Source organism: Musa acuminata, chromosome BXJ3-4 (genome assembly GCF_036884655.1).
Source record: "Musa acuminata AAA Group cultivar baxijiao chromosome BXJ3-4, Cavendish_Baxijiao_AAA, whole genome shotgun sequence".
NCBI lineage: Eukaryota > Viridiplantae > Streptophyta > Magnoliopsida > Zingiberales > Musaceae > Musa > Musa acuminata.
Genome location: NC_088352.1, coordinates 34,078,619 through 34,106,476, shown reverse-complemented (window position 1 = coordinate 34,106,476; position 27,858 = coordinate 34,078,619). Strand labels below are relative to the sequence as shown.

The following is a 27,858-nucleotide window of genomic DNA, read 5'->3' as shown; positions in this document are numbered from 1 at the left end:
AGGGTCGATTTGTTTCATGTGGAAAAAGTGGCAAGGATGGTTGTTTATCTGTCCAGCCAACCGGGGGTCGGATCACTGTAGCAGGAGAAGATATCAGAACTTTTGATAGGAGGGAATGGGCCCGGGTTGTGTCTCTAGTGAATCAGGTACCTTTTGGCATGCATGTTTAAAGCTATGCTCAATGTACACACATCTCTATCTGTGATTATCCTGCTTAAGTAGTGTTGAACTTAAGCCAGCTTGAATCGCCATTGTTTGTGGTAGGACCTGTTGAGCATTTGCTACCTAAAATGGCTCATTTATACATTATCTGACAAATAGCTGTTTCAGGAACCAGTTCTATTTTCAGTATCAATTGGAGAAAATATTGCATATGGGCTTCCTGATGAGACTGTCTCCAAGGATGATATAATTAAGGCAGCTAAAGCTGCCAATGCTCATGAATTCATAATCTCACTTCCTCAGGTCTGTACTTTTATATTTCTTTGATATGCTGATTGATTTCATTGTTCTATATTCAGTAACAATAATATTTGATGTAGGGTTATGACACACTAGTTGGTGAACGTGGAAGCCTATTAAGTGGTGGACAGAGACAGGTAATGGTCGTAATTTACACAACAAAGATCAGACGTCTTCAGGGTTAATTTTTCTTTTCACTTTTCAGAGGATTGCTATAGCACGAGCTCTTCTTAAGAATGCTCCAATTTTAATACTTGATGAGGTAAATTGTTCTGCCTTGATCACAAAATTCTATTTGTGGCTCTTGCACCTTTTATTGTACGATGCTCTTGGTCTGAGTTGACTTGTGATTCTTTTCTGAATAGGCCACCAGTGCTCTGGATGCAACTAGTGAGTCCCTAGTGCAGCAGGCTCTCGATCACTTGATGAAAGGAAGGACATCCTTGGTGATTGCCCATAGATTAAGTACTGTACAAAATGCAAATCAAATTGCTCTTTGCTCAGGCGGTAGGATAGCAGAACTAGGAACCCACCTTGAGTTGTTGGCAAAGAAAGGTCAATACGCCTCATTGGTTGGAACACAGCGCCTTGCGTTTGAATGAGTGTCTCATATTTCTGTCAGATATACAACGTCAGTGAATGCTTTTTTCTTTTGTCCGTTTCAAGTATCCAATTTTCCTGTTTCAATAAATTTTGATCATTTGCTTTTCGCAGGTAGCCGTCTAGCAACTTGTGCAAGCAAACAAGAATCGGGTTTTGATTCATGCTGGAACTTGTTAGTGGAAAGATCTGCTTCTATCACCAAATCATGGAAGGATAGTTGGGTGTCTGCACATTTGCAAACAGAAGGATAAGTATAAGAAATTTGATGAATGTTGTCGCCATATACGAATCTGCGTTATCCTGTATGTGTTACTGTTAAAAACGTGGAATAGCTTAGCTAATTAATGGCACATCTGACTTTGTGTAAAATATAATCTACTACCGACTACAATATGATCCACAGTTTGTTTTTTGGTGCTACAGAAATGGATTGCTGTTAAGATGAGCAGGCAGTGTACATGAGGCTCACCAAGATCAAACCCACAGTAGTAGTTCGATCATTTACCGTCAAAATGGAAAATAGAAGTTGATGGAGGCATTCGTCCACTGTCCGTAGACAGTAGCAATCTTAGCCGTTCAAATCTATGCAACAATCTTGATCGTCCTTTTGCAGTGAGTTGACTAATGGCGAAATCAGTGCTGTCTATGAAAAAGCAACCTCGACTCATACATACTTCGATCACAATCATTGTCCTTTTGGGCTCGATCTTTTGTGCAACCGAACGAGCCTCTTTCATGGTAGTTCAAACTTCAAACTCAGTTGGCAATTGCATTTTCCACCACTCTTACATGCATAACACGCGCTATTACTGTGCTTCTTAAACGTCTTCAGGTTTTCCATCGTTCGGGACCACGGCCGTCAACCAATGAGAGGAGTTCCTTTCCTGTTCGGTGGCGCGATCGAGACACAGTTATTGCACGCTCAGGATGGGTGGGCAACATTTCTCTTTCGTTTGGCGCAGACGCAAGCTGATAGGGGAACTCAACGCTCACCATCAGGCGCTTAACGGGTCCGATGGGTGGACGATCCGGCGCCGCTCGTTCCCGGATCCGTGGACCCGAACGATGGTCTCCGAACCTAACGGTTTACCTACCGATGGCGACGACCCTGAAGCCGCCCTTCGTTCGAGACCTTTTTTCCCACTTTCTTTTCCTTCCTTTCGTCTTTCTTTTATTCCCCCGCCTCCGTCTCGCTCGAAACCCTCGTCCCTCCCTCTCCCCCGCATGCCTCTGTAGTGTTCCAAGATCCCCTCCTGCTCCCCCCCCCCGATCCCGGCAGATCGCCGAAACCCCCGATTTCATGGCCGCCGCGCTCGATCCAGCGCGGGGAGCGCTTGGGCTGTTGGTTCTTTTCGCCCTGATTTCGCCCTTGGCTAGGGTCGGTGTGTTCTCCAGGCCGGACAAGGAGACGAGAGAGAAGTTCTACGGGAATCTGGTGAAGGGGGAGTCTCGCAATAGCTCTGGCGAGGGGAGCATCGCTGAGATCTTCGATCGCGTGCTCGAGAAGGAGTTCTCCGAAAATGACGCGCCCGAAGGTAAGGGATCTGTTCCCCTTATCAAGATTCTTCTTCTGGTTTCTGTTTGGTTGCACTGTGGCTTTGCGATTGAAGAGACTAGGAGTGCATAGAATAATTTTTAGTTGATCGCCTGAAGAAAAATCCTATATTCGTGTTGGCTGATTGGGAAGAATGTTCTTGATACGTTTAGGGTCAAGAACATCTGGCGTTGGAAGGGAAATTAGAGGTTGGAAAGATCTTTTATCTTGTTGCTGTGATTTCATACCATTAATCTTAATAAATCGTTCAAAAAAGCACGTGATCTTTGGAATCTATTCTCCGACGATAGTTCTCCATTCTTTTTGTTTTGAGATAGTACAGAAAGGAGACAGACAGAGATGGGTGAGAGAGGCTAGACGAGTAAGGGGGAAGAAGAAAAAGATACAGGAGCAAATAGAAGGAAAGAGAATGATGCAGCGGCAAGGGGAAAAAGGAGATGCTGAGAGTTTTTTTTTGTAGAAAATTGTAAGTTATTTAGATGAATGCCTTGTAACAACTTATTACTTGAAAAATATGTATACATACTTTTGTTAGTCTTATCAAGCCAGGTTGTCAAGTTCAAATCACCCGAACATGGCAATTTCCAAACATATCCTTATAGTTTTTTCTTGTAAGAGCTTCTTTGATATATGTGTGTGTGTATCATATGTATGGATGTATGTATATATGTGTATCATATGTATGTATGTAAAGAGAGCTAAGAAGTTAGTTAGCATTCACGGTTGTGTTGGGACCCTTTGCCAATCACTCATAGTGAATCTTTGGACAGAATCCAACTAATAAACGCCTGAACTAGTTACAACCTATAATGGGTTCACTACTTGCCTTATTATGCATCTCATATGTCAATTTCATGATCCTGTTATGGAGTAGTTAGTAATTTCTCGGTGTCATCATTGACATAAACCTAATCTTTGTTCTTTACCTAATACCTTATAGTACTAGTACACTCATATGACTACTTTTCTATAATTGATGCCTAATCATGAGAAATTTCTTTGTCTTTGGCTTCTACTCTTGGGAACAATAATCTGACAACTCTTCAAAATATTGAAGGATGTTGGTGGCCAAAAGCTATTATCCATGCCATTAGAGAACTATGCATAACATCTTGATCAAGGTCATTCGGATTTAGAGATAAAGAGTTCACCGGGAGAATCCGATTAGAGTGAGACTCGAGGATAAACCGTATGACAACACCATGCCCGCTATATGGTCTCTAGGATATTAGATGAATGAGGGACTATAGGTACGCAGTAACTGAGGACAGATAGGTCCAAAAGATTGGATTCCTTTGTATCGTTTGGGGACTTTGGCGTAGTGGTATAAATCGTCCGCAATCGATGAGTCGAGTGAATTATTATAGAGATAATAATTCATTGATCCAGAAAGTTTTCATAGGTATGACTCACGACCAGCTCGATATTGGACCTAGAGGGTCACACACATATGGTAGGTGTTGCGATGAGTAGAGATTCGAATATAAGATATCTGTTGGAGCCCCTATCTTATTGGATATCCAATGAGCCCCTAAATTATTGGATCCCATGGATGAGTTCTCATTTTAAATGTTATGGGTTCATTTGAGTCCAAGAATTTTTTATTGACTAGGTCAATTTATTATTGACCAAGGAGTTCTCTTTGGTCATTATATACTTCCTATTTATAATTAGTTTATTTTGGTGATATTGATTTCTGTCAGCATTTGAGTCATCAATTTGAATTGTTTAAGTTGTAATGTCAAATGCTGAGGCTCAAGATTGCTGCTGGAAGGTAATTATTTGAAACAATAGGTTTCCTTGGAAAGTAAATCTGATATCTGGTTGCAAATGGGGATATTACATAGAGCTTAAGACTTGGATGCTTCTAATTTTCTCATTTTAGTCATGAAGAGATGTTCTTTGGTCATCTTGCTTCTTGTGTGCCTCCTAGGAGTGGTGCTTTATGCTAATTGAATCTTTTTCCATTGCAAATGAAGAATAAGCCTATGTAATGAGGTGACATGTCATTTTAGTTTCCAGCACCATTTTCATGTTAACTTTTTCTTGATATGGCTCTCATGTCCTATTATTTTCAGATGTCTTTTACTTAGAGTATTTAGTGGTGTTGTTGCATGATTAATTAGCACTAATGAGGTAATATAATGCATTTTAGGTCCTGATCAAAGTAGCTTCAACAACTCTGTGGCGGATCATCAAGTAGGTGTGACTTTCCTCTTATGCACCTGTTGGCTTGTTAGTATAGAACGCTTTGCATTTTAAATATCTTAAAAAAATTATTTTTTTCTTATTCTTTTGGTGGTCTAGAAAATGTTGTAGCATGATGGAACTCTCACAACAGAAATTGAAAGAAAAAAAATATGTAGAAGGTGATGTGTAAATTTGTTCATGTTTGAATTTAAACAATTGTCCAGAGACGATTGGCTTACACACATCACGCACACATACATAAATACATACATGCATATATACATGTGTATATATATATATATACTATAAATAATTTGGTTTGAACATGTTGGATAGTGCTCAAAGGGATAGTAGGCTGCTTGAGTGTGCATCCTAGTGTGCCTTTAGTCTGTGTGAATAGGCTCTGGGGATGATGATAATAATGTTTTGTGCTTTTAACATTAGATTAAATCTCACACTATCTGTCATATCCTAGATGTCTAGTGAACTGTGATTACGTTTCAGGAATGAAGTATTTTTTAGTACTTTTCCTTGAGAAAAATGGAAAATGAAAACTTCGTATTTGAACTTGAGTCACCAACTTCTATTCACTTGAATTTATTTTTTTCAGCGACACTGACAGGTTCACTCCACAATAGTTAGAGTAGTGGTTGTAGCATTTCTGTGTCATGAACAGCTTTAATGCATTGCTGCTCACAATGCATGAGCCCTATGTAGTATGTACTATATTGTACCTGTCATTGACATAACAGCAGTAGAATGGTTTACTTCTTTTGTTTGGTATCTTTAGTGTCAGATGAATTGACTTAAGCTTAAAGGAGTAGATGTTCCTCTAATGCTAGCACATAGTTTACTACTAGCTTAGAGGAATTGGCATTGTGGAAGTTAGTATTCCATTAATTGTAAAAACTTTTTAAGTTTACCTACTTACCAGGTCACAAAGGCACGCATGTAGCTATTTAGCTGCATCATGCAAATAAATGAAATATGTACAATCACCTTGGTATTTCATGAGTCTTTGCTTTTTTGACTTGCAAATAAAGAAAAATTCATGCCATTTGATTCTTTAACATGCAATAAAATGTTTGGATGTATCTATGTTTAAAAGTTAGAATGATTGGATATTGAAAAATGGTGCAACTGATGGAATTCTCTTTATTGTGCTTGCAGGCAGTTCTGGAGACCGTTGCTATAATTACTCATGACAAGTCAAAGAAAAATGACACACACGAAGCGAAGTATGGAACTTGCATAAATTCAACACATGCATTCAGATTATGAAAATACATTGACTGGTTGTAGTCTAACACTTGCAGTTCAACCAAATCATTCCAAATTGGGGATGTTTTTAGCCTGGAAAATGAGGGTTCTGATGATATGACAACATTGATAGATAGCAAGGTTTGTTGAACTCAATTCTGTGGGCTAGCATTTTACCCTAAAATTTGAAGAACTGCTATTGACATGCTTTCTTTTTTTATTTGCTTCAGGATAATGTGTTTGTTATGTCAAACCGTAAAACAAAGTATCCAGTGCTTCAAGTAGATTTAAGGTTGTATTGATTAATGTATAAAGTTAATTTTATATAAATACTTGTGTATGTACTTATGTATATATGTGTGTTTATGTGGCTATCTATTATATATATTTTTCATTTATGTGTACATGACACAGCTAAATCTAGTTCTTCCATGCAGATTAATTTCAGACTTGGTTGTTGTAATAGTTTCAGCTACAATTGGCGGTATTGCCTTCTCCTGCTTGGGACAGCCAGTGAGTAATCATATTTGTTCTTTGAAGTTTAAACATGATCTCACTACTTAAAATATTGGCCTTTTTGAGTGTTAAGTTCCTGAATATTTTTCTCCAGTTAACCTTTGTGCTTATGACACAATTTCATCTTTAAGGTCATTGTTGGTTATCTTCTTGCTGGATCTCTAATAGGACCAGGGGGCTTGAGATTTATTAGTGAGATAGTGCAGGTAACTTCAGCAGATTAACATTTTTTTACCTGATTATAGGTCTCTTCTATTCATGTTTCTTCAACTGAATGTGTGCTGTGCAAGTTCATCAAACACGTTAATTATTTTCACTTTACTGTGCCCTGATTAAATAAAGTTGTTTCATACTTTCAATCTCTAGTTGTCTGGTAGCTCTAAACTGAGCAATTAACTGGTTAAAAAACACAAAAGAGACAGCATTGCATATCTTGGGAGGCAAATGATGCCCAATTTTTTAAAGGTTATCTGTATGGATTTCTCTTCACTGCTCATTACACAATTACCCTTTTGCCAACTGAACTTTATGGGATGTATAAACATCATGTATTTGGCAAATTGGCATAACAAAGAAAAAGTCGTTTACTTAATGAATTATTCGTGGTGAAGATGTGGAAACATTAAGAAACTGAATCAAGCTGATGTCATGTATTAAGCGTAAATATAGAGGTGATGTCAAGGAGTTGGCAAACAATGTTTGCGAGGATAGATTTCTTTTCTTATTGTAAACCATTTCAAGTGTTTGAATCTTATTTGAATTTTCGAACTGATGCAGGGCATTCTTCTTTCTGTTAATGGTATTTGCTACAGCATAACTTTGAACCCTTGTGACGGCCATTCATCCTTGAACTGGGAATAAGTACACCATCCACATTGCTAGCATACAAACAAGTGGAACTTTACTTCTAAAAACTTTTGATTTTTCGGAAAATGGTAGTCACCACAAAGGAAATGTTAGTTAATGGTCAAAGCTATTTTTTTGAGGTATATCAAACTGGACTTCCAATGGCATAAATGATCATAAGCAAAAGCTATTTTTACATGAGATAATTTGTTTTTGATGTTCCATGGGTCAGAGTAAATACCTCACAAAGACATCTTGATGAAGATCGTTTAGAAAGAAAAGATGAACTTAAAATACAGAATTGAGTCTAATTAGGTTTAGGTCAAGTATATGATTTTATTTCTTATTTTTTCTGTACTCTAGGTATTATTTTTATGGATATTTTCTAGGTCTAATTGGAGTTATAGAGCTTTTATATTTTATAGGCATTTTTGGTTTTTTTGTTAGAATATTAGGATATTTTTAATTATATTTAGGTAATTTAGGTAGGTTAGGATTTTGTTAGGTGTCAATAGTTCAAATTACCAGTTGGCTATTATCCAGAGGAAATGGACTTGGATTAGACAAGTCTGACTACTCAACAAAAAATCAGTTGAATGTGTATATCATGACCTTGCCGATCTTGGAAAATGTATTAAGTTGTTTTCTCTGAGTTTCTTTATGATTGTGCTGTTATTATCTTTTTCCCTTGCCTCTTCTGAGATATGCTCTTCCTTCTGATCTCCATCCTTCTATCATGATTTTCTACCTTGTGTCAATTGTAGTTTCTTCACAGTCATGCCATGGTTATCATCTTTTGTTGCCTCTATTGAAAGTTTCTCCTACTACTAATCTCTATCTTCACTGCCATGGCGTCCAACCTTTCTTGCCTTTCACTCTCTTTATTCTACTTATTTCCACTGATTCTTGCGTCAGTTTGTCATTAGAGCTGTGCATGCATCACATTTGCAAGCCATTGATGTAATTTAATGATTTCAACCAAAAGCTTTAACTACAATATATGAGGAATTTAGGATTTCTTTTTGGACATAAATTTGATGCAGCATCACAGATCTAAGTGGCAATCTGAAAGTACGACGGAAAGACAAGATGATCAATGATAGTAATGGCACAACTATTGTTTTCATCATGGTTTGCAATGCCATACCGTGCCGCTTTGTCACGAACAAACTTTGAAACAGGATGTTTGATGTAATGCTTATATCTGTCCGTGTCTGTTGGCATGTTCATGCCTTGTACAGCGTGTAGAGGGGCAGCCGAAGGCTTATAAGTCCCATTTTAGTTGGGTTGGTGGCCTCTTTAGGCTTGTAAATAAAGGTTGTGTCATGTGGACACGTGCGAGAGCTTTTCGGTCTGTAATGGACCATTTTACCCTTTGTTGTGCCACTGTTCAGAGCTTGTAAAGTCTGTTTGTAATTTGCATTGTCTATGAAGTGTTTTTCGGACATGTTTGTTTGTGGATCCCGATTGAGGCGTTCTCTTTAACCCGTTCTCTCTTTTGTTGGTCCTAAGGGACAATGGGAGGCTTCGGGGAGGCTGACCTTTGCGGACGGACGCGCAAGGGTGCCGCACGACTTAGGCAAAACCAGCTAAGTCCGTGTCATATGGTATCAGAGCGGGACAAGCACTCGTAGAAACACTTGACATGGAAACGTGGGGGACCTAGCGGGGCTGCGTTGAGGGCAGTCAGCACACGCGCGACCGTTTGAGGGAAAACGGGCATGGAGATGTAGGGAAAAGAGTCGCTCAGAGGAGCGAGCATCTGAGATTGGCATTCAGAGGAATGACCAACCCTTCGCGCAAGAGGCACCACGAGAACAGGCAAGCTTGGAAGAATTTGGAGCGCACAAAGGTTGGGATGGCTGAGTTTGAGCTACGGCTCAACGTTGACAACTATACTTGATGGTGCTCTAGGCAAGCGAGGCGCTTGGCAAGCATGAGACCATCCAAGGTGGAATGAGTTGCTCAGCGACCGAAAGAGTTGTGCAAAGCTCACAGAGGTGAGGGGAATTGCTAACTCGAAGAATTCGGTACTCATGCATGGGCATGTATGCGGACGATGGAATGTTCGTGGCCATCCCAAGGCGACCGAGACTCGGCGCCATGGAGCATTGAAACTTTCTCTTCGGCATGTGAAGGATACGTCCGTAGGAGGCTGAAGTGTGCAATGAGTTCAGCATGTTGCTAGGCCTTGAGGGGTGTAGCGGGGGCTGTATGGACGTGGAGTCGCAATCTAGCAAGTGCGTTTGCAGGAGGCAGAACAATGCACAGTTTGTTCAGCAGATCGGAGTAGTCCAAGGGGATGGTGGTCTCCGAAATGAAGAGAGATGTTGCTCCAACGGGGTAGTTATCCAGGAGGGATAAGTCCCGGCTCTCCAGAGGGAGAATCATGTGAGACGGACCTCACATGTTGAGAAGTACCTCAACAAATAACAACTCCACGAAGCTCGGTGGACTGAGCAGGCGGCGAGGAGTTGTCGCATGATCTCGTCGAGAGAATGCATTGGTGGATGCATTGCGAGATCAAGTGGGGGAGCGACCTAAAACAACTTAAATGAAGGCACACTTGGAGTCGATGTGGAGATCGAACTCAAGGGAGGGTTGACTCGTGGAATGGTGGGCGCGAGGGCCACCATCGACTCAATGCAAAAACGAGGAGCGGAGCAACTTGGGTGTAACTTGGCGAAGTACCCAAGCCACATAAAGAGAGCCAGCATAGAAGTTGGAACATGGAGCAGAGGCACAGTGCTTTCCTTAGACAGAGGTCAAGGACATGAACTCTTGCAGAGGCAAGAGTAGGATCATGTTGTTCCATGGGTCCTTCTTTCTGACGGAGCGGACTCATCGTGCATGGTGCCAAAGACGAAGGGAGCTTCGCGGCACATGCACCTTAACTCGGAGAAGCATTTGATGGAGGAACTAAGGCGACTCAATTTGCGGAGGCGAAGTTGGGTTCAGAAGGGCCTTAGCACGGGGCAAGAGGACGCAGAGGCGGGCACTCTTGAAGAATATGCCACAGTGTTGCCATTTGAGTTGCTATGAAGGAAGCAGTGCGCAGCGGAGATTGTGCTGGTAGGGGCAGAGGCCCAGGATCCAGACAATGGTGCACAGATTACAGTGAAGTCGGTGGACTTCGAGAGCTACTAGGCGACGGACTGTCCTAGAGCGGTGCTTCATCTAAGTGTGACCCGGGAGTGGATGGATGAAGGTCGATTGCCAGAGGAGAGAACAAAATCGAAGGTGGAAGGGACCCTGCGATGTATTGGCAGAGGCCACACATGGAGGGTTCACAATTCGAGTTTATTCCATAAGGATCAGAATGCAATAGAGATGTCACCAGGAGGCGACATGGTGCAGCGGATCGTGGTGGAACAGTTCGTGGCAATGCGATACACACAATCTGTCCCGTGAGGGATGAGATCATATGGAGGTATGATCGGGAGCTACTGGGAGCTCAGCTTTGGTGAACAACACGACAGCAAGAAGGGCTATGGATTCAAGGAGTGAAGGCCATGGTACCGCAGAGGCGGGTCTTCCGGGCGTGCACCGAATTTTGCATCGGATGAAAACCTTGGTCATCAGCATATGGGGGCTGGGTTCCACCAAGGGAAAAGTTCGAATACAAGTACTAGTGAGTTCCATGGGAGGGACTTGATCATGCAGAGGTATGATCGAAGCAGCTGGAGAGTTGGACTACTCCAGAGCTCATATTCGCTTATGGGAGCCCGACAAGTCAGAGGACAAGGTCGAGTAAGCGAACGTTGCTACCAAGGAAGCTAAGGAGAACAGAATCGGTGCAAACTCTACAACGTGATGGCAGAGGCCATGCATGGGAGTTGCAGTCTGTCTTTCCATCGACCAAACGGACTGCTTGGAGAACACAGAGGTGTTGAAGCAGGGGGTCGAAAGGGTCGAGGAAGCGACGATGAGTCCAGAGGGACTTAGCTACCCAAAATCAAGCATCAGTTAGAATGGAGGTGGACTCAGAGGAGTGCCACGGAGACATCTCTACTGATTGTGAAGAAAAGGGATACAGAGGCGAGGCGACGGATAGTAGGGCCATGGGCATGGCAGCGCCATGGTACCGCAGAGGCGGGACTTCCGTGCAAGTCATTAATCCCTTGCTCTCATGGAGGGAGAGCGCTTGGTCGTGAAAGGGGCCGAGGAGGTGGAGCATGCAGAGGCAATCTCCAAGTACCGAGACAAGGCTGAAGGGCAGAGGCCAAGAAACTTAGTAAGACCGGTGTCAACAAGTTTCTCATCAAGATAGCCGTAAGTGAAGGACTTCGGGTCATGCAAGAGTGCACGACCAAGGAACGAAGCAGGCAGTACGCGGTGTTGTACCTTTGCTACTCAGTGGAGTAGGCGGCAGGGTTGATGGAGAAGACGGTACAATCCCAGAGGCGACCTCATCTATCAGAGAATTACTCCAAGTTGGGGTGAAAACTTCCTGCATTCCAGAAGTTCGATGGCATTGAGAAGGTGAATCACAGTAACTAACTCAACGCAAGGAGTGCAAACACTTCAAGTGCTTCAGAAGTGTGAGCAAAGAGCAGGCGAAGGCCAGTAACCAGCTCGATGCATGAAGTACAACCTCGAGGAGGCGGGCGAAGTCAAGTAACCTTTGCCTTCTCAACTCTTAAGAGAATGGGCGAAACCGAGTACCCCAATTCTCTTATCTATCCAGCAGAGGAGCCCTGCACAAGTTCAAAGACCCTTCGAAGATAATGGAAGACAATAGTTGTCAAATCCTCACCGACGGTGATCAGTGCTACTGAGAGTAGATTGTCCGCTTCATTTCCCAACGAAATGCCAATCGAAAGCGGAAGTGATGCGAACCTACTTGGATGTGACAACTAACCGAAAGAAGAGTCAATGAGCAAATTTTATGGAGGAAGGACCCAAAACTTCATAAGTTTGCGAGGCGATGCTCGTTAAAGCTCCAACAAGCACCCACCCAGTTCAAGCAGCATGTGGAAATTTTAAGAGACTGGCGCAGTAAGGATGGTCTTTTCCTTCATTTGGTGGATCCGTAGGAATCAACGAGGATCAATACAACTCAGCCAACCCCACACCAGAGTCAGAGTCATTGGCGAGTTGAAGCAGCATGGCGGATCAAAGGTTCGACTACTCAGAAACAGCAACGGAGAGCAGCTGGGAGCTAGGAGGCGCATTGCACCTGGAGCAGAAGATTGAAGACTCAGCAAAGGCGAAGAGTTGCAGTGTTCACAAAGGCTTCGACGAGGACGTCGAAGGGATAAGTGGGAGAGAATGTCACGGGCAAACTTTAAAACAGGATGTTTGATGTAATGCTTATATCTGTCCGTGTCTGTTGGCATGTTCATGCCTTGTACAGCGTGTAGAGGGGCAGCCGAAGGCTTATAAGTCTCATTTTAGTTGGGTTGGTGGCCTCTTTAGGCTTGTAAATAAAGGTTGTGTCATGTGGACACGTGCGAGAGCTTTTTGGTCTGTAATGGACCATTTTACCCTTTGTTGTGCCACTGTTTAGAGCTTGTAAAGTCTGTTTGTAATTTGCATTGTCTATGAAGTGTTTTTCGGACATGTTTGTTTGTGGATCCCGATTGAGGCGTTCTCTTTAACCCGTTCTCTCTTTTGTTGGTCCTAAGGGACAATGGGAGGCTTCGGGGAGGCTGACCTTTGCGGACGGACGCGCAAGGGTGCCGCACGACTTAGGCAAAACCAGCTAAGTCTGTGTCAGCTCGGGAGCGGTATGGGCAGTACATCGATATACCTTAGTGTACCATGTGTCGGTACACTCGGTATATCTTGGTATGTACCATACCGACAACTGATCGGTACACCGATACAGTACGATATGATATTCAGAACCTTTTCATACTATTTGGTTATTCAAATGAGAACCATGGAAGTGGAAGGTCCTTTCTTTCAGAAATACACCTTGAATCTAGAGAGCAGTTGGTGATAATGCCCTTGACCTGCTGGAATTGATGCCAAAGATGATGGAGCACACACCTGCAAAGCTTGTGATCCTCTCTTAAAAGTTATTGAAACTTATTTCAAGAAAGTGTTGTTATATTGGCCAATTTTGCCTCTATCCCAGATAGCATGTAATGTCTTGGTGGGGTTTTGTACCAAGCATTCACAAGGGCCAACCATTGTGCACAAAATACTAATTGTGGGCATATGATCTGAGTAGGGCATTACACAGCCCCTTTGGCACAGCAAGTATCTCCATGATAGGAAGCTTCAGGGAGCTTTACCTTGTTATTTAAGATGTGGTATCAACATTTTGATATGTATGGTAATTTAGTGTTGGATATCTGCAACCAGGTTGAGACTGTTGCACAGTTTGGCGTGGTGTTTCTCCTTTTTGCATTGGGTCTCGAGTTTTCATCAGCTAAGGTACTTTATTTAACTGAATAGAAGCCTTTATATCTGTTTGATCATATTTAATTCTAGTTCATAATTTTTATTTTTGTCAGTTAAAAGCTGTTGGTCCTGTTGCTATTCTTGGAGGTCTACTTCAGATCATTATTTTTATGTTCTTTTGTGGCCTAACTGCCATGGTACGCTATCGTTATTTTTATATTTAACTATCCTTTTCTAATGCTATCACTGTGGTCATTTTGAATTGGGCTGTTTTGGTTCCATGTCTGCCATAATAGCTTATCTTCTGATTGTTTTTTGGAATGAATTTTCTGAAGGGTTCTTGTTCATTTCATGCAGTTATGTGGTGGGAAGTCATCTGAGGGCGTATTTGTTGGTTCTTTCTTATCAATGTCATCTACAGCTGTGGTCATTATCAATCTACCTTAATATATGGATATTTGAGTTTTCATTCCTGTTCTTTGTTATTTGGATATTTGAGCTCTCATTCTTTTGTTTAAACCTGCTTGTTCTTTCCTTCATACCTGCTAACTCTGAAGCATTTCCCTTATATTGTGTTTCAGGTATCAAAATTTTTAGTGGAAAAGAACATAACAAATTCCCTTCATGGTCAAGTGACAATTGGTACACTCATTCTTCAGGTTTGACTTGGGGTCTTTTTCACTGTCCTAGCTCTATTATGATAATTATTCTGTTTCCATTTTGCTCTATATGTAGCCTTGTGACAATTAAGCAAGCCTTCAGATACTCAATAAATATTGTCAGATACTCTCAATAAATATTGGATTCCATCCAATACATGGCCGCTGTCATTTAGTTTATAGCAAACATCTATTACTATATGATAAGCCAACCTCTTCTAGTTTTGAGTAAGGTTTGACTTCTTGTGTCAATCGGTCATGCTAGCCAGCCAACGGTATAGCATGTACCACTCTGTACCGATGTATCATGTGTTAGTATGTTAGGGTGTGCCAATCCAAAAAATTCTCAATAAATTTCAAAAAATACTTAAAAATTAGGAAAAACATAACTTAGGGTTTTTAAATTGGAACTAAATGCAAGTTTAGTTTAATTTCATAAAAAAGCATCTAAATTAGGAAGGGATTGTGGATTTATCATTTTTAGGCTTTGAGGAGCAACTTTACAACATGTTTTGAATCGTTCTTCCGTTGATATTGAATTATCTATAAAGATATGACTTGAATTGTTAAATTACAAGTCAAAACTTTAAGATTCAAATGAATTAAGTAATAAATAGATTTGTCAATGGATATACCTAGTTCTACCACCAAAATGAATGATAGGATTCCATAGGCGATAGATCAAGGTCTTCAATCCTATATCAATATGGTATGTTTGTCGGACCCAATCCTAAAATTGCTCTTGTGACATGGCATACTTTAGATCGTATTCCTCGACATGGTATATCAATGTGGTGACGGTTGTAGCCTAATCGTCCTAAACCACACATGTCCGAGGCGACTCCTGAGATAAGTATGATTGTAGCATATATTAGTGCGAAGGTTGGATAACATCAGAACTTTTACTTTTGCCACTGACCTGTTGGTCTATATCATAAGATTGATTAGCCTCAGAAAAGAATAACCAACTATCATATTATTGGTCGTAAGATCCTCTATAATATGGTGGTTAGGAATACGACGAGCTTCGCTTTGTGACTACGTCGTATAGGCTCTGTCGCATCTGTTCAAAATCATTGATCGCTTTCCCCTCCCCTTCCGTGTATTAATGTGACAGACTATCTCCTCAAGCTCCATGATCTAAATCTTGGGTGGCATGCATAAAATGCTACTCAGTCTATGCACCATTGTGAGGTTGAGTAGACAAAACTATTAACTCCCCGTCATCATAGCTATCATCGGTTGAGGTGCTACTATCCATGTTATTGGTATCTCTACGGACTGAGCGGATTGTTAAATGTCATTGAGAAGATGTCTCATCGCCTGTTCAATTATTTACAATGGTTCGGTTGATGTTAGTCCCTTCCCCCTTGCCTTTGCACGTTGGATGAACGACTGTGATTGTTGGGTGTCATGACCTCGAATAGTCTGACTCGAGGTTGTAAGGCTCTTTCCATTACGTTTTTAACCAAGGGGGATCTTTCTCTTGTTGGAGATGTTGTTCCTCTTCTTCTATTGCCTCAGTGATAAAATGAGAAGGACGTGGAGGATCTCTTGTCTCGTCAAGTGAAGGATCCCCTTGGTTTTTCGCTGCTTCGACCTATTCCAACATTAGCTGTGAATCTTTATTGTAGTATTAGAGGTCAAAGCCAATCTCTAGTTCCTCTGGCTCTTTGTTTAGTTCGACATGCCGTAACCTTAGTCGCATATTATAGTGAACATATACAAATTTCTTCAGTCGTCTATATGGTAGTTTGTTAGGGACCTTCGTGTGTTCAAGGCGAACGCTGACTAATTACGTTCCTAACTACTTGATGTCGTCGTATGTAAAAGTACATGTACTATAATATTTCATATATTAGGTGCGAGCCCTCTAAATTATAGCCACCACTCGGTTGTAAAAAAATATAAATAAAACTTTATTAGCATAATAAATTATTAATGTTAATTTTTAATTTATAATCAAAGATGGGTGTGTAATTATTTTTACTATGATCCCTAGTGTAATGACACGATATAGCTACCAGGGTTCGTCGTACCGAGCTGTATCGCTCGGTACTGGTGGTATGTATCGGTCCGATAGGGGACCAATATGTGGGTTGCCCTCTACCAGGCAATACCCATTACATGACCTTGTATTTGGTGATACGGGGTTTATACCGATCGGTAACGATCAAAATCTGATCATTACTAACATGTACCAATCGGTAACGATCGGATTTCGATCATTATCGATCATTTTGATCGTTACCGACCTGTATCGTTCGATAATGGTCGGATTTTGATCGTTATTGATCAAGGGCTTTGATTGCCCTATTTCAAATGGTCAATTTGACCGTTTGAACCATAGGAAAGGGTTTCTAAACCCTTTCGTTCGCTATAGTCGTCCCACCAATATCTAAAGACAAAGGGGAAGGCAGTAGCGCATCAGCCGCACCATTGGAAAGAATCAACTCGGGCAATGAGACACCTTCTTAATCGCATTTAATAACTCGCTCAGTCTAGAGACATGGCAACGACATGAACAGCAATGCCTCGACCGATGATGGCGGCAGCGTCGGAGAGTCAATAATCTTGTGGGATCATTTTCAGAATTGGGTTCGAGAAACATATCAAATTGATATACAGATACACAGGTTTGAGGACCGTGATCCATCGCATGTGAAGTCCCATCAATTTTTTTGTGTAGTAAAATCAGGTATATCCATCGATTGATTACTTGATTCATTTGAATATTAAAGTTTAAGTTGTTTAAAAAAAATCTAATAATTTAAATTATTTCTTTGTTGATAATTTAATATTAATGGAAGGAAGGTCTGAAACGTACCATGAAGTTACTTCACAAAGGTCGAAAAAGATATATGTAATTATTCTTTACTAAATGGTTGAATTTAGATAATACACTGCAAGACAAATGATTTCGTCAACATTAATTTTTGAAATATTGATTATGTATATTATGACTATGAATGTGAATTTACCTGCATTATGAATGTGTTTGTTCATATGAGCTTCGGTCCTACGGACTTGATCTGTATATATTGATCAACCTTAAAATCATTGGACAATACTTTCTTTACCTCCTCTCTGGCTGTAAGCAACATATGTCTAAGATAAGACATTTGCGACCTTATGGAGAACAACATTATGTGGTTCCACTGTTGTTATAATTTCATTCACGGACTCCCAAAATACAGAAGATAAAATTGTCATCTTTATTTTTTTTCCATCACTTGATTTTGAATTCGTGAATCCGTCCATTCCTGTGATGTCACCATTGCCTTGAGATTATGCCTCTTTTGCTAGATTGACTTTAAGGCGATGAAATTTGTAGCAAACTGAGTGATGTTGGGTTGGGGTATTTCATCATTTGTAAACTTCTACATTAAGGAGTAGACCCAATGATAGTTATATAAAAACTTTATCATCAACCGTGCCCTTACCACACATTATTTTACTAATGGTACTCGTCGATGTCTTTTATCATAAGGTCCATGCAATCAACTGCACATGGAGTCTAAAATAGTGTTTCGTTTCACTCCATCAACTGTAAGCTGACCTTCTTGAAATTTGCTCCATTATCAGTCATAATTAGGATAATGTACCGTGGCCTGATCTCCACTACCATAGTTCCATTAGGTTCTCTATTTAGTTTGCATCTTGAATTTTATTGAAAGTATGAAACGACTTGTGAATATAACCCTTATATTGCAATAGGCAAGAAAGTTGATGATGCTTATTCTTGTAGATTGGGTCTAACTATCACACTTTAGTATTACCCTATACTCATTCCACTGCCTGTTGTAGGATTTGATCCAGTCCTTTAGTTTCGTCACCTCCTCATCTAAATAAATGTCGTGTATCTCCTTTGGTGTAGGAGATTGGTATCTCGTGCCAATCATTTGGATCAAAAACACTATGCTTTGATAATTTGGACTTTCAGTTGTGTTTGCTGGAATCCTGTGAAAGTTGAACCACTTTGGCACTTTGCTATTGCCTTGTTAATATTTCGCTTCTTTTCTTTTGTATAGGCATCGTCAATTCTAGTATATTTTGCTGATTGTGGAGGATAGGCTTACGGATAATATCAACAATATCATGTGTTGACCTCCTGCCAAGTCCTCTCATGAAACATCGGATTCCATCCTACCTTATGCTACCAATCTTGCTCAACTGAAGAGGGGTAGGTGGCTTCCTCATGCTGACACTTCTTTGGAATCCCTATGGCCCAAACCCATTGCCATCACCATGCTCCTATTGTGAGTCAGATCGTCTATGTCTCATTGCCTCCTCATACATGTATTGATGCTCTAGTGATGTACGAAAGCCAACTATAAGGTTTGAGTCAACATTATCTCCATAACCATTGTATTTATTATAAACGGGTCCTGCATAGTCTGCTTATATTCTTTTTATTCCTTGGCCTTCTTTTACAATGCACCATCCTTTGCCCATTGTAGCTTATCTTGAAATAATCTACGGACTTTTATGGCAACCTTTTTACATTTTGCAACATCGGGATACTCGTCAGCTAAATGTTGTTTTAGCCAAGTGATTCCTCTACCCCGACCAATGTAGTCACAATGAATGCATTGCCAATGATGACGGTTGCCCAAACGACGGGCATAATCCCAAGCATCATCATATTCCCAATCTATTGTTGTCGTGTTCCTACAAATATTTATTAAATTAATAAGTTGTGATTAGTCCTAATTACCATCAAATTTGAAATAACAATTATAATGCCATATAGTAAACCCTACTTTGCCACTATAAACATGTCAATCACCCTGATAGGCATTAACTAGATAGATTTACCCAATATGGGTCTACTTTCGATGAAATCCACATTAATCGACTAATAAGAGCATTAAAAAATTTATATTATTGCCTAATTAGTCCTCTTTTACCACTATAAATATGTTAATCTCCCTAATAGGCATTAAAAAGATAGAATTGACCCAATATTGGTCTAATTTTGATGAAATCAGCATTAAATCAACTAAACACAGCAGTTAAAAATTGGATTAAATACATATAATTGACCCAATATGGGTCTAATATCAATGAAATCAGCATTCAATCAATTAATCATAGCATTAAAAAACTGTATTATTGCATAATTAGTCCTCTTTTACCACTAGAAACATGTCAAACACTCTAATTGGCATTAACTACATAGAATTGATCCACTATGGGTCTAATATCGATGAAATCAACATTTAATCAACTAATCACAACATTAAAAAACTGTATTATTGCCTAATTAGCCCTCTGTTACACTGTAAACATGTCAATCATCCTAATAGGCATTAACTACATATAATAGAGCTAATCATGTCATAAATTAACAAAGAACTAAAAAGGGAATGCATACCTCTTGATTAGAGTAATCCTCCTCTAAATGCAGAGTTAGAATCCGAATAAGCCTCTAATCACCAAATTTCAGCTTTGATTGAGTTGAAGATTAAGAAATTGTGAGAAAGAGAGAGAGAGAGAGATTTGGGTGAGAAGATTTGGGTGAGAATGAGTTAGAGAGAGTGTAAGAGTGAAAGTGGGAGGGAGGGGGAGGGGGGGGAGGGGGAATGGGCTTTTAAACTCTTCCAAATGCTGCCAACGTCAAATTGGCCATTGGAATTAGGTAAACCAGGGTTGTCGGTCAAAATCAGTCAAAATTCGACTATTCACCTGTCGGATTGTCACCCGTACCATACCATTTATGGTGGTACATCAAACCTTGGTTTTGAGAAATATGATTAAGACCTAGACCATGTATTCCAGTTATATAAGTTATTTTTATACTGAAATTATATGTTTTTTTTAGTTATGAGTTGGTTGGATTTTAGAATGTCCTATCTGCTGCATATAATAGTTTGATAATTTTAGGTCATATATTATTGTTCTGAGTGGATAGCATTATATTGTACCGACAAGAAAAATATGTTCACTAAGCCAAAAATACTTGCCCAACATTCTCATATTTGTTCTATGGTTTGGTTCAGGATTGTGCGGTTGGTCTTCTTTTTGCTCTGCTTCCTGTTCTGGGTGGCGGTAGTGGTCTGTTCCATGGAATTATGTCAATGGCAAAGTTGTAAGTGCTATCACTAATTAGAAATTTCATATCACCATCTTCTTTTTGCATTTTGTCCATTTTTTATTAAATTAAAATGTTTATATGAGCCATTACCAGGGACAAAGTTCTTTTATTAGATCGTGATCTCCATGAACTGTTATCTTATTGGCAAATGTTCCTGTAGATGATAAATGGCTACAGTTGTTCTGAACATCTTTATTGTATGCAGGTTGATGGTCTTGTCCTTGTTCATAACTGCTGCTTCTGTATTGTCTTGGTCTTTTGTTCCTCGCTTCCTAAAGCTTATGATTCAGTTGTCATCTCAAGTAAGTCTTTATATGTTTGATGTAAATTGATTGATGATATTGCTCATGCATTTCTTGATGGTGTTTATATTGTCGTATTATTCGCCATTAATTTTCAATGCTCACTGGCTTTTGGTACACTATTCTCATATGTTGTCCTGTCAAAAGTGTTTGGTAAATGTTGTGTTCACTATGAGGATAAAAGAAATGAGCATTTGCTGATAATTAAGCTTGTCAACCTCATTCAGAACCTTGTACTTGTTATAAGTCCTTGGACTCCTAACTAAAGTTTATTAGCTTTAAATCAGTTTGATGAGGGCTTGCTGTGAGGTCGTATGGATTTTTTATGAATGCATGTTGTTTACTGCAGCCTGGCCAAAAATAAGCTCGTCGGCTGACAGCTGTAAACATATGATATAGGCCACATTTTAAGACAAATGAAGTTGTGGCTATGCCTTTTTCTCCAAAGGTTGTAGTTTTTTTCTTGAAGAACACACAAATCAGCAACCACCTTCCACGTGATGGTTTCTATACTTCTGAAGGAATTTGTTTTGTTGCTTTGCTAGATATGATCTATCTAGAATGTACTGATTAGTTTCATCTAGAATTTGTTTTGTTTTGGGTATTGTAATATTTTATATGCTAACTTAATTGTGGTCCATCTTATACAAGATTTAGGGCTTTCATAATGTCATGTCCCATGTTTCAAACTCTGTTCTTCTCTTCTCCATAAGGGAATCTTTAGATATGGCTCTGTAGGTGTGAATCATCACATGGAACCATTTTGATGGGTATTACTCATAGTGATCGTCTATATAATTAGGAGATTGTTGGCTAGCATAGATTATCAACATGAGAAAGTCCATTTCCTTGTCTTTTGAATCCTTTATATTTTAGTCTCACATCTTTGTCTTTACTTACCTTCTGGGCTGAATTTGCAGACAAATGAACTCTACCAATTGGCCTCGGTGGCTTTTTGCTTATTACTGACTTGGGTAAGTTGATGCTGACTTTTTCACCTATCAATAAAGAAAGTAATGATAATTTACCATTCAAGTTGTCACCAGTATTTAGTTTTTTGCTCTGAGTTTTATCCATGTTAAATTATTTATTTAGCTTAAGCATCAACTAGGTTCACAAGAACTGCATTTAATGTTTTTACCCCTACCCGATGTTAAACTCCCTGGAAGAGTCTAGTGAGAAGTGTTTGGGCTACAAATTCGATGTGAAAATATTCACTTACCATACTTTATATATGAATTTTTAAATGATTTGTAGCATCATTTTTTTTAATCTTTCTTGCATTTGTTCTGATTTCATGAATTTCCTTCTTAAAGCCATGTGAGTCTACCTCAGTGTTGACAGTTCAATATCTTGGAATTGCAGTTTTATTGCTGTACACCAACTAATGAAGTACTGATCAGCATCTAGACATAAGTAACATCAGAGTTGGGTCTTCTTTTGAGCATACTGTTATGATTGGAAACCAACATAACCTTCATTTTCAAGTTATGTAAGATAATGTTCTTGAAATATGTAAGAGCTCGAGTAACTGGTGGTGAGACAATTAGCATAGACTGGCATAAGAATTAACATGAGGACAATATTGTTGATAAAGCAACAAAACACGGTTTAGCATCACCCATTTTTGGAGTCAAAAGTCAATATTATGTTTATCTTGGTTGCAGATGTCAGTAGAATGTCATGTTTGTGGACAGGTTACATTAAGGTGGAGATGTTTAATCCATCTACTTGAAAATGTTGATTATGTCATATAGGAATTTAACAGAACATTTGTGTTTACTGTCTCCCATACTCATATTTATGTTAGCTTGTTCTCTCTGGAAGTTTGACAAATGAAGTTCAGCTTTGCTATCTTGTAATAATTTGGCAGAGATCTTGTGTTTTTCTAAGATCCAAATAATAAGGATTGTCTTTTAGACTTCTACGTGGTGTGAATTCTGCATAAATTTATCCTTATGTAGTTGTGTTTATTAGACGGTTAGAGTTGTTATTAAATAGAATATTTATTATATTTGGTTGCAGATCAATAAATTTCCCAAAAAGCCATTTTTGTGTATCGTTGTTTGTTAACAAATTATTGCTGTTTACAATCCAACCTTCTTTGTTTGCTGCAAGGCGTCGTATAAATGGATGTGCATGCATTAGTGTAGCCCTAAATGGATGGGCTGGTTTAGGGCTGTAGTTTGGGTCCAAAACTTTGGGAAGTTTCAAACTCGTATGGTGTGTAGGCCTAAGTATGGCTTGGACTTGTTATGCCCTTATGATGTGAATCCCTAGGCTTATCGTCAGCCATGTTCTTTTAAGTGTACTATTGGGGTGTTAGTTTCAATCACATGTATAGAGCCTTTAAGGAAGAAACTCTTAAATACAATTGTAATATTTGGAAGAAGTAAGACTAGTTTGATTATTAAAGTTCTTAAGTTCAAATACTTAAATGATGGTAAAGGAGATTAAACTTTTGATTATTAAAATTCTCAGCCAAGTTTGTTCAAGATAAAGTGAAATGCACTTGTATATTCATATGGATGAAATTACTGTATGTCATTTGACAGCTCCAGTATACAAAATTAAATTCCTTATTGTCAAGATTAAGTTGTTTGGTTTATGTTGTTTTCAAATGCCATTATTCTTTTATTTCTGATTTGTGGTGTAGGGATCAGTCTTTCCCTAAAAATACAGAAAAAAATTAGAAGCAAAATGTTTTAAATCAAGTAGGACAAGGCTAAAAGTACATTGTGCAACTTCAGTAACTCAGATAAGGAATGGAGGTATAGCTGAGATAGAAGGTTAGGATATGGTACCTCAAGGTCAATGGAGTTTCAGAGTCCAGGAAGGAGACAAATCCATTTCATGCCTCAAAAGATTTAGAGTAACTTCTGTTTTGTCATCATTTAAGATGAAAGTTTGCATGCTCTTACTAGAAATATTGTTATGTAGATATATTCTTTTTCCTTTTTTATATTTCACTAAGTTTATGTACATGTTCAGCGTCTTAAATTTAGTTGATTTTTCTTTATTTTTTTATGTTTTGGAAAATATATCTTCATGATAATTCTTCTCTCATCAGGTTAGTGATTATTTAGGCTTAAGTCTTGAGTTGGGGTCATTTATTGCTGGAGTAATGATATCCACCACTGATTTTGCACAGCATACTTTGGACCAGGTGAGCTTGTCCCTTGTGTATTGAACTTATGACATTCACATTTTGATTTATATTTCTCTATCCATCTATGTTGCTATTGATGTTTGCAGTCCTGCAATTTGATGTTTATTGTCAAAGTTGGCATTTCCTTTGTGCTTGGTATACTTGCATCAACTTGTTTATAACAATGTATTTAGCACACCATGCATATATTTTTTCTTCATATGCTCTATTTTCTTCAAGATTGGATTATTTTCTTCATGCTCGATAGATATGTTTTGTTTGCAAACTGGCAGCCATACATTTGGTTACACCAATCTGCAGGTCAAGATTTAGAACTTCTTTAGAAAGCTAACCAAATCGAATATGATTGTGTACATCTGGTCATCAAACTTGGAGCAATAGCCTTGATTTTCTTTTGGTTTCAACTTTCAACTTTATATGGTTTGTGATTGATCCTTCTTGTGTTCTAGAACTGTCAGATGGGATACACTAGCATCTGAATTTTTCTAACATTTCATCTACATCAGCATATTCATGTATATGATTGATTCTGCACTATCTGGGGAGCATAGTCCAGTCAACTGTGCATATAATGCCATTTTTGACCTTACTGGTTTATCTTAAAATTCTAAAACGCTATTACCTTAAAGTTCATGATATTGTAGCCTAGGTTGGTTCAAGGTATAAATCTGAAAGCTTAGCAATTGAAGTATTGGAGCCAACAGTTAACAGCCAGCCTCATAATTAGTCAATGCTTTATATTAGATTATTGCTTTGCATCCAAGGACAATATGATTTTAGCAATACTTTGATGATTCTCTTTTAGAACAATTGCAGAATTGCCTATAGCAATAGGTCTTTGCTGTGCTTGTTGGAGGAGCCTGTATCTCAATCATGCTATAAATTACTATGCTGATACCAGAGAGTTATCACTTTGATGGTCTATAAGTCTTCCCAGGGGCACTGATAATATTTTTTTTTCTTTTTTCAGATATTTAATATGAAAGATTATTAATATGTGCAGGTCTTTCTGTAATTTAAATTTCAAAGGCTCTTTTTGTAGTCATAAATGACAAATGGAGACTGGAGGAATGGCTTTTCTTGTCAGTACTGTTTCTGGAACTCTGTATTTTCGACTATTGTCATTTGACCAACATATCATATTCTTACTCCCAATATCTATGGCACCTCCTGTGGTAACTCCTATAAACTACTATCTTCAAAAATTATGAGATTATGTTCTCCGACTGTTGTCTGTGCTTTATAGTCCACCTGGTGTCCTTATTTTTCATCAATAATCTACACATTTCTAATCCCATAGGTTGAGAAGTTTTTTAGGTCATATCTATAAATATCTTAAATATTCATTTTAAATACCCTGTATTTTGAGCCAAAAAAAACCCTGTACTTTTATCTTGAATATGGATGTTTTTAAGACATTCCTACTTTCTAAAATAGGGCAATAGTAAGTCCAACACAAATTAATGCCACACTCCAAACCTGAGTCGCAGCAACATAGGGAGGTAGCATTTCTTCTTCCAAGTTTTTGTATATTACACGAGTAATAGACTGTCACATGAAAATTGGCATATTGACTAGGGCCGTTGATTAGCAAGCTTTTTATCATCACATCAAAATGCTTTCTTTATAAATTTCCAAATCAGAATCTTATTTTAGATTGATTTCTTTTTTAAGTATGTTCATTGAAGCATGCTATTTATAAAATGGAACTAGATTCAGAATGTACAGTGGATAATGAGCAGCTTAGTTCAGGAAAAGCTCTTCATTATTACTTTTTTCTATGCTTTGTGCACTAATTTTCTTTTATGTTAATCGTTGTGCGTTGAAGGTGGAAGCAATTCGTAACCTGTTTGCAGCACTCTTCCTTGCTAGCATTGGCATGCTCATACATGTGCAATTCCTCTGGAACCATGTTGATATATTGCTAGCATCTGTTATTCTGGTAGTCATAGTTAAGACAGTTGTGGTAACCATAGTAGTTAAAGCCTTTGGATACAGCATCAGGACAGCATTTCTTGTAAGTTTTACTTTCTCAGTTGAAACAACTTAATTTGTCACTCATGTATTAACTTTTTTTTTCAAATGCTACTTTGGATATGAAAGGTGGGTTTGTCATTAGCTCAAATTGGAGAATTTGCCTTCGTTCTCTTAAGTCGAGCCTCAAATCTTCATCTCATTGAGGTGATTTTCCATATGATATTTTACTACACATTTATTCTACAGTTTGAAGTATCATACAGTAGCTTGTTGTTTTTTCAGTGAAAAGTATAAACTTGAGTCATTATTGCTTGATGTATCATATTCGTAGTATCAAACTTAGAAGCACCTGATGTACTTGGAACCTATATCTTTCTGAAACCATAAATTAGGGAAACATACCGCACAAGATGATTTCTATATTTGGAACCCTTGTCTTTTACTTCTACGTTTTTTTTTACCAACTTTAGTTGCAATATCAAAATGCATTGAAGTTAACTGGTATAGGGTTTGTCTAAATATGTTGCTTCTTCACTGTCATATCAATTCTAGTATATAATAACAAGCTGTAATATCCCAATTATTTGGGGTGTTAATTATTCATTAATAATGAATATTTACTATAGTCAAATGTTATGCATTCATTTTAAATTCAATCAATATTTTCTTAGAGAAGTTCCTGTTTCTGTAGGGCAAAATGTATCTTCTGCTTCTGGGAACAACAGCTCTTAGCCTTGTGAGTGCTTTTCTCATATTCCTGCTTATCAGCTTTCCTTTTTTTAAATCCAAAGTTGATTTCATATTATTTCTTATGCAGGTAACAACTCCCCTAATGTTCAAACTAATTCCAGTTGTAATGCACCTTGGCAATTTCATGCGCTGGTTTCCATCAGAAAACAACATGCAAAATGAGGTGATTGTTTATTCTATTTACCTTCTGGTTGGCTGTTCTTATTTGCTTCCAATGAATCAGGTGATCTTTGTGATTCCTAATAAAAAGCCGCATCTCTATAAATGTTGTGGGTTATGTTCGCTTTTACACGTGAAGAAAAGGTTGGAGATGTTTACTGTTTTGCACCTGTGGTGTTACAGAAACCTAGTGGTTCCTTAGATTTTTGTTTGTATGATCATGACCCAGAAGATACGACCGCCATTTGCAGTGCTTAACGAATAAATTTAAATGTTCTTAGTAATCTATTTGTCATGAAAAATCCTTTTTTATATTGAAAACTGGACATATAGGCACATGTGAGTTGGTCCATCCAGAAGTGACCCATTAACTCTGATTCGCCACCATGATTATGCTTGAGCTGCGTGGCACTCTAATTTGGCTGCTGTGAGAACAGTCACACGTGCTTGTAGCCGGATTTTGCTACACGGACCTGCATGTCTAGCATCTCCTTTATATGCTTGTGCCAGTGAGATCTTCAGTGAAGTCACCTTTCACTTCTTTTTGTTCACAGGATAAAGCTACTTTGCATGAAGTCTATGACAGATCGGTGTAGCATCAATTTGTTCAGCTGCTGTAGCTTCCATGGCCAGACTGTCATTTTAAACTCATCACCACTGTGCATACCAGTAAACTTGGGTTAGCCAACTGTCGCAGAAGATTTAACCACTTTGGACATGATCGCGTTTTACATGTTCATTTATCTGTATATCTAGTAATACAGAATTGATGCTGTCTGATGGGCTACAGTATAATTTTGCATGTCAAGAGCAATGCAGAAGATTCTTTTTCTTCATCTTGCAAAAATTGATAGGACAAATATACTTCGGTGAACTTCCGTTGTATAAATTTTGGATGTCCCAAGCATAGAGAAATATGTAATAATAACTTTTGATGCAGGAATATGGTGTCCATGTCTGTA

General features: G+C 38.7%; 2 protein-coding genes across 7 annotated transcripts in view; both read left to right on the top strand.

The window, feature by feature from the left end:
- Nucleotides 1–6,048, top strand: part of LOC135585520 (ABC transporter B family member 28-like) — a 15,992-nt gene extending 9,944 nt beyond the window's left edge. For 3 of the 6 annotated variants that reach the window (XR_010496140.1, XR_010496139.1, XR_010496136.1), the window contains 11 exons: nt 57–146; nt 331–465; nt 543–599; nt 668–724; nt 828–1,093; nt 1,177–1,367; nt 1,489–1,803; nt 1,898–2,600; nt 2,943–3,086; nt 4,776–4,823; nt 5,981–6,048. Coding sequence is in view for 1 of the 6 variants with exons in the window: in XM_065149384.1 (XP_065005456.1) it covers nt 57–146; nt 331–465; nt 543–599; nt 668–724; nt 828–1,064 (576 nt within the window). In the remaining 5 variants the exon portion in view is untranslated. Of the gene's footprint in view, nt 1–56; nt 147–330; nt 466–542; nt 600–667; nt 725–827; nt 1,094–1,176; nt 1,466–1,488; nt 1,804–1,897; nt 2,601–2,942; nt 3,087–4,775; nt 4,824–5,980 lie in introns of those variants that run through there. The other 3 variants (XR_010496138.1, XR_010496137.1, XM_065149384.1) reach the window with 3 other exon arrangements.
- LOC135637041 (K(+) efflux antiporter 5-like) lies at nt 2,081–27,858 on the top strand. The gene is made up of 20 exons (XM_065149385.1): nt 2,081–2,600; nt 4,776–4,819; nt 5,981–6,048; nt 6,127–6,211; nt 6,301–6,362; nt 6,508–6,583; nt 6,718–6,792; nt 13,745–13,816; nt 13,897–13,980; nt 14,141–14,209; nt 14,365–14,442; nt 20,445–20,533; nt 20,745–20,841; nt 21,762–21,815; nt 23,912–24,007; nt 25,839–26,027; nt 26,114–26,191; nt 26,679–26,723; nt 26,805–26,900; nt 27,451–27,858. Exons 1-20 carry the CDS (start codon nt 2,081–2,083, stop codon nt 27,490–27,492), a joined length of 2,019 nt encoding a protein of 672 aa, XP_065005457.1. The 3' UTR covers nt 27,493–27,858.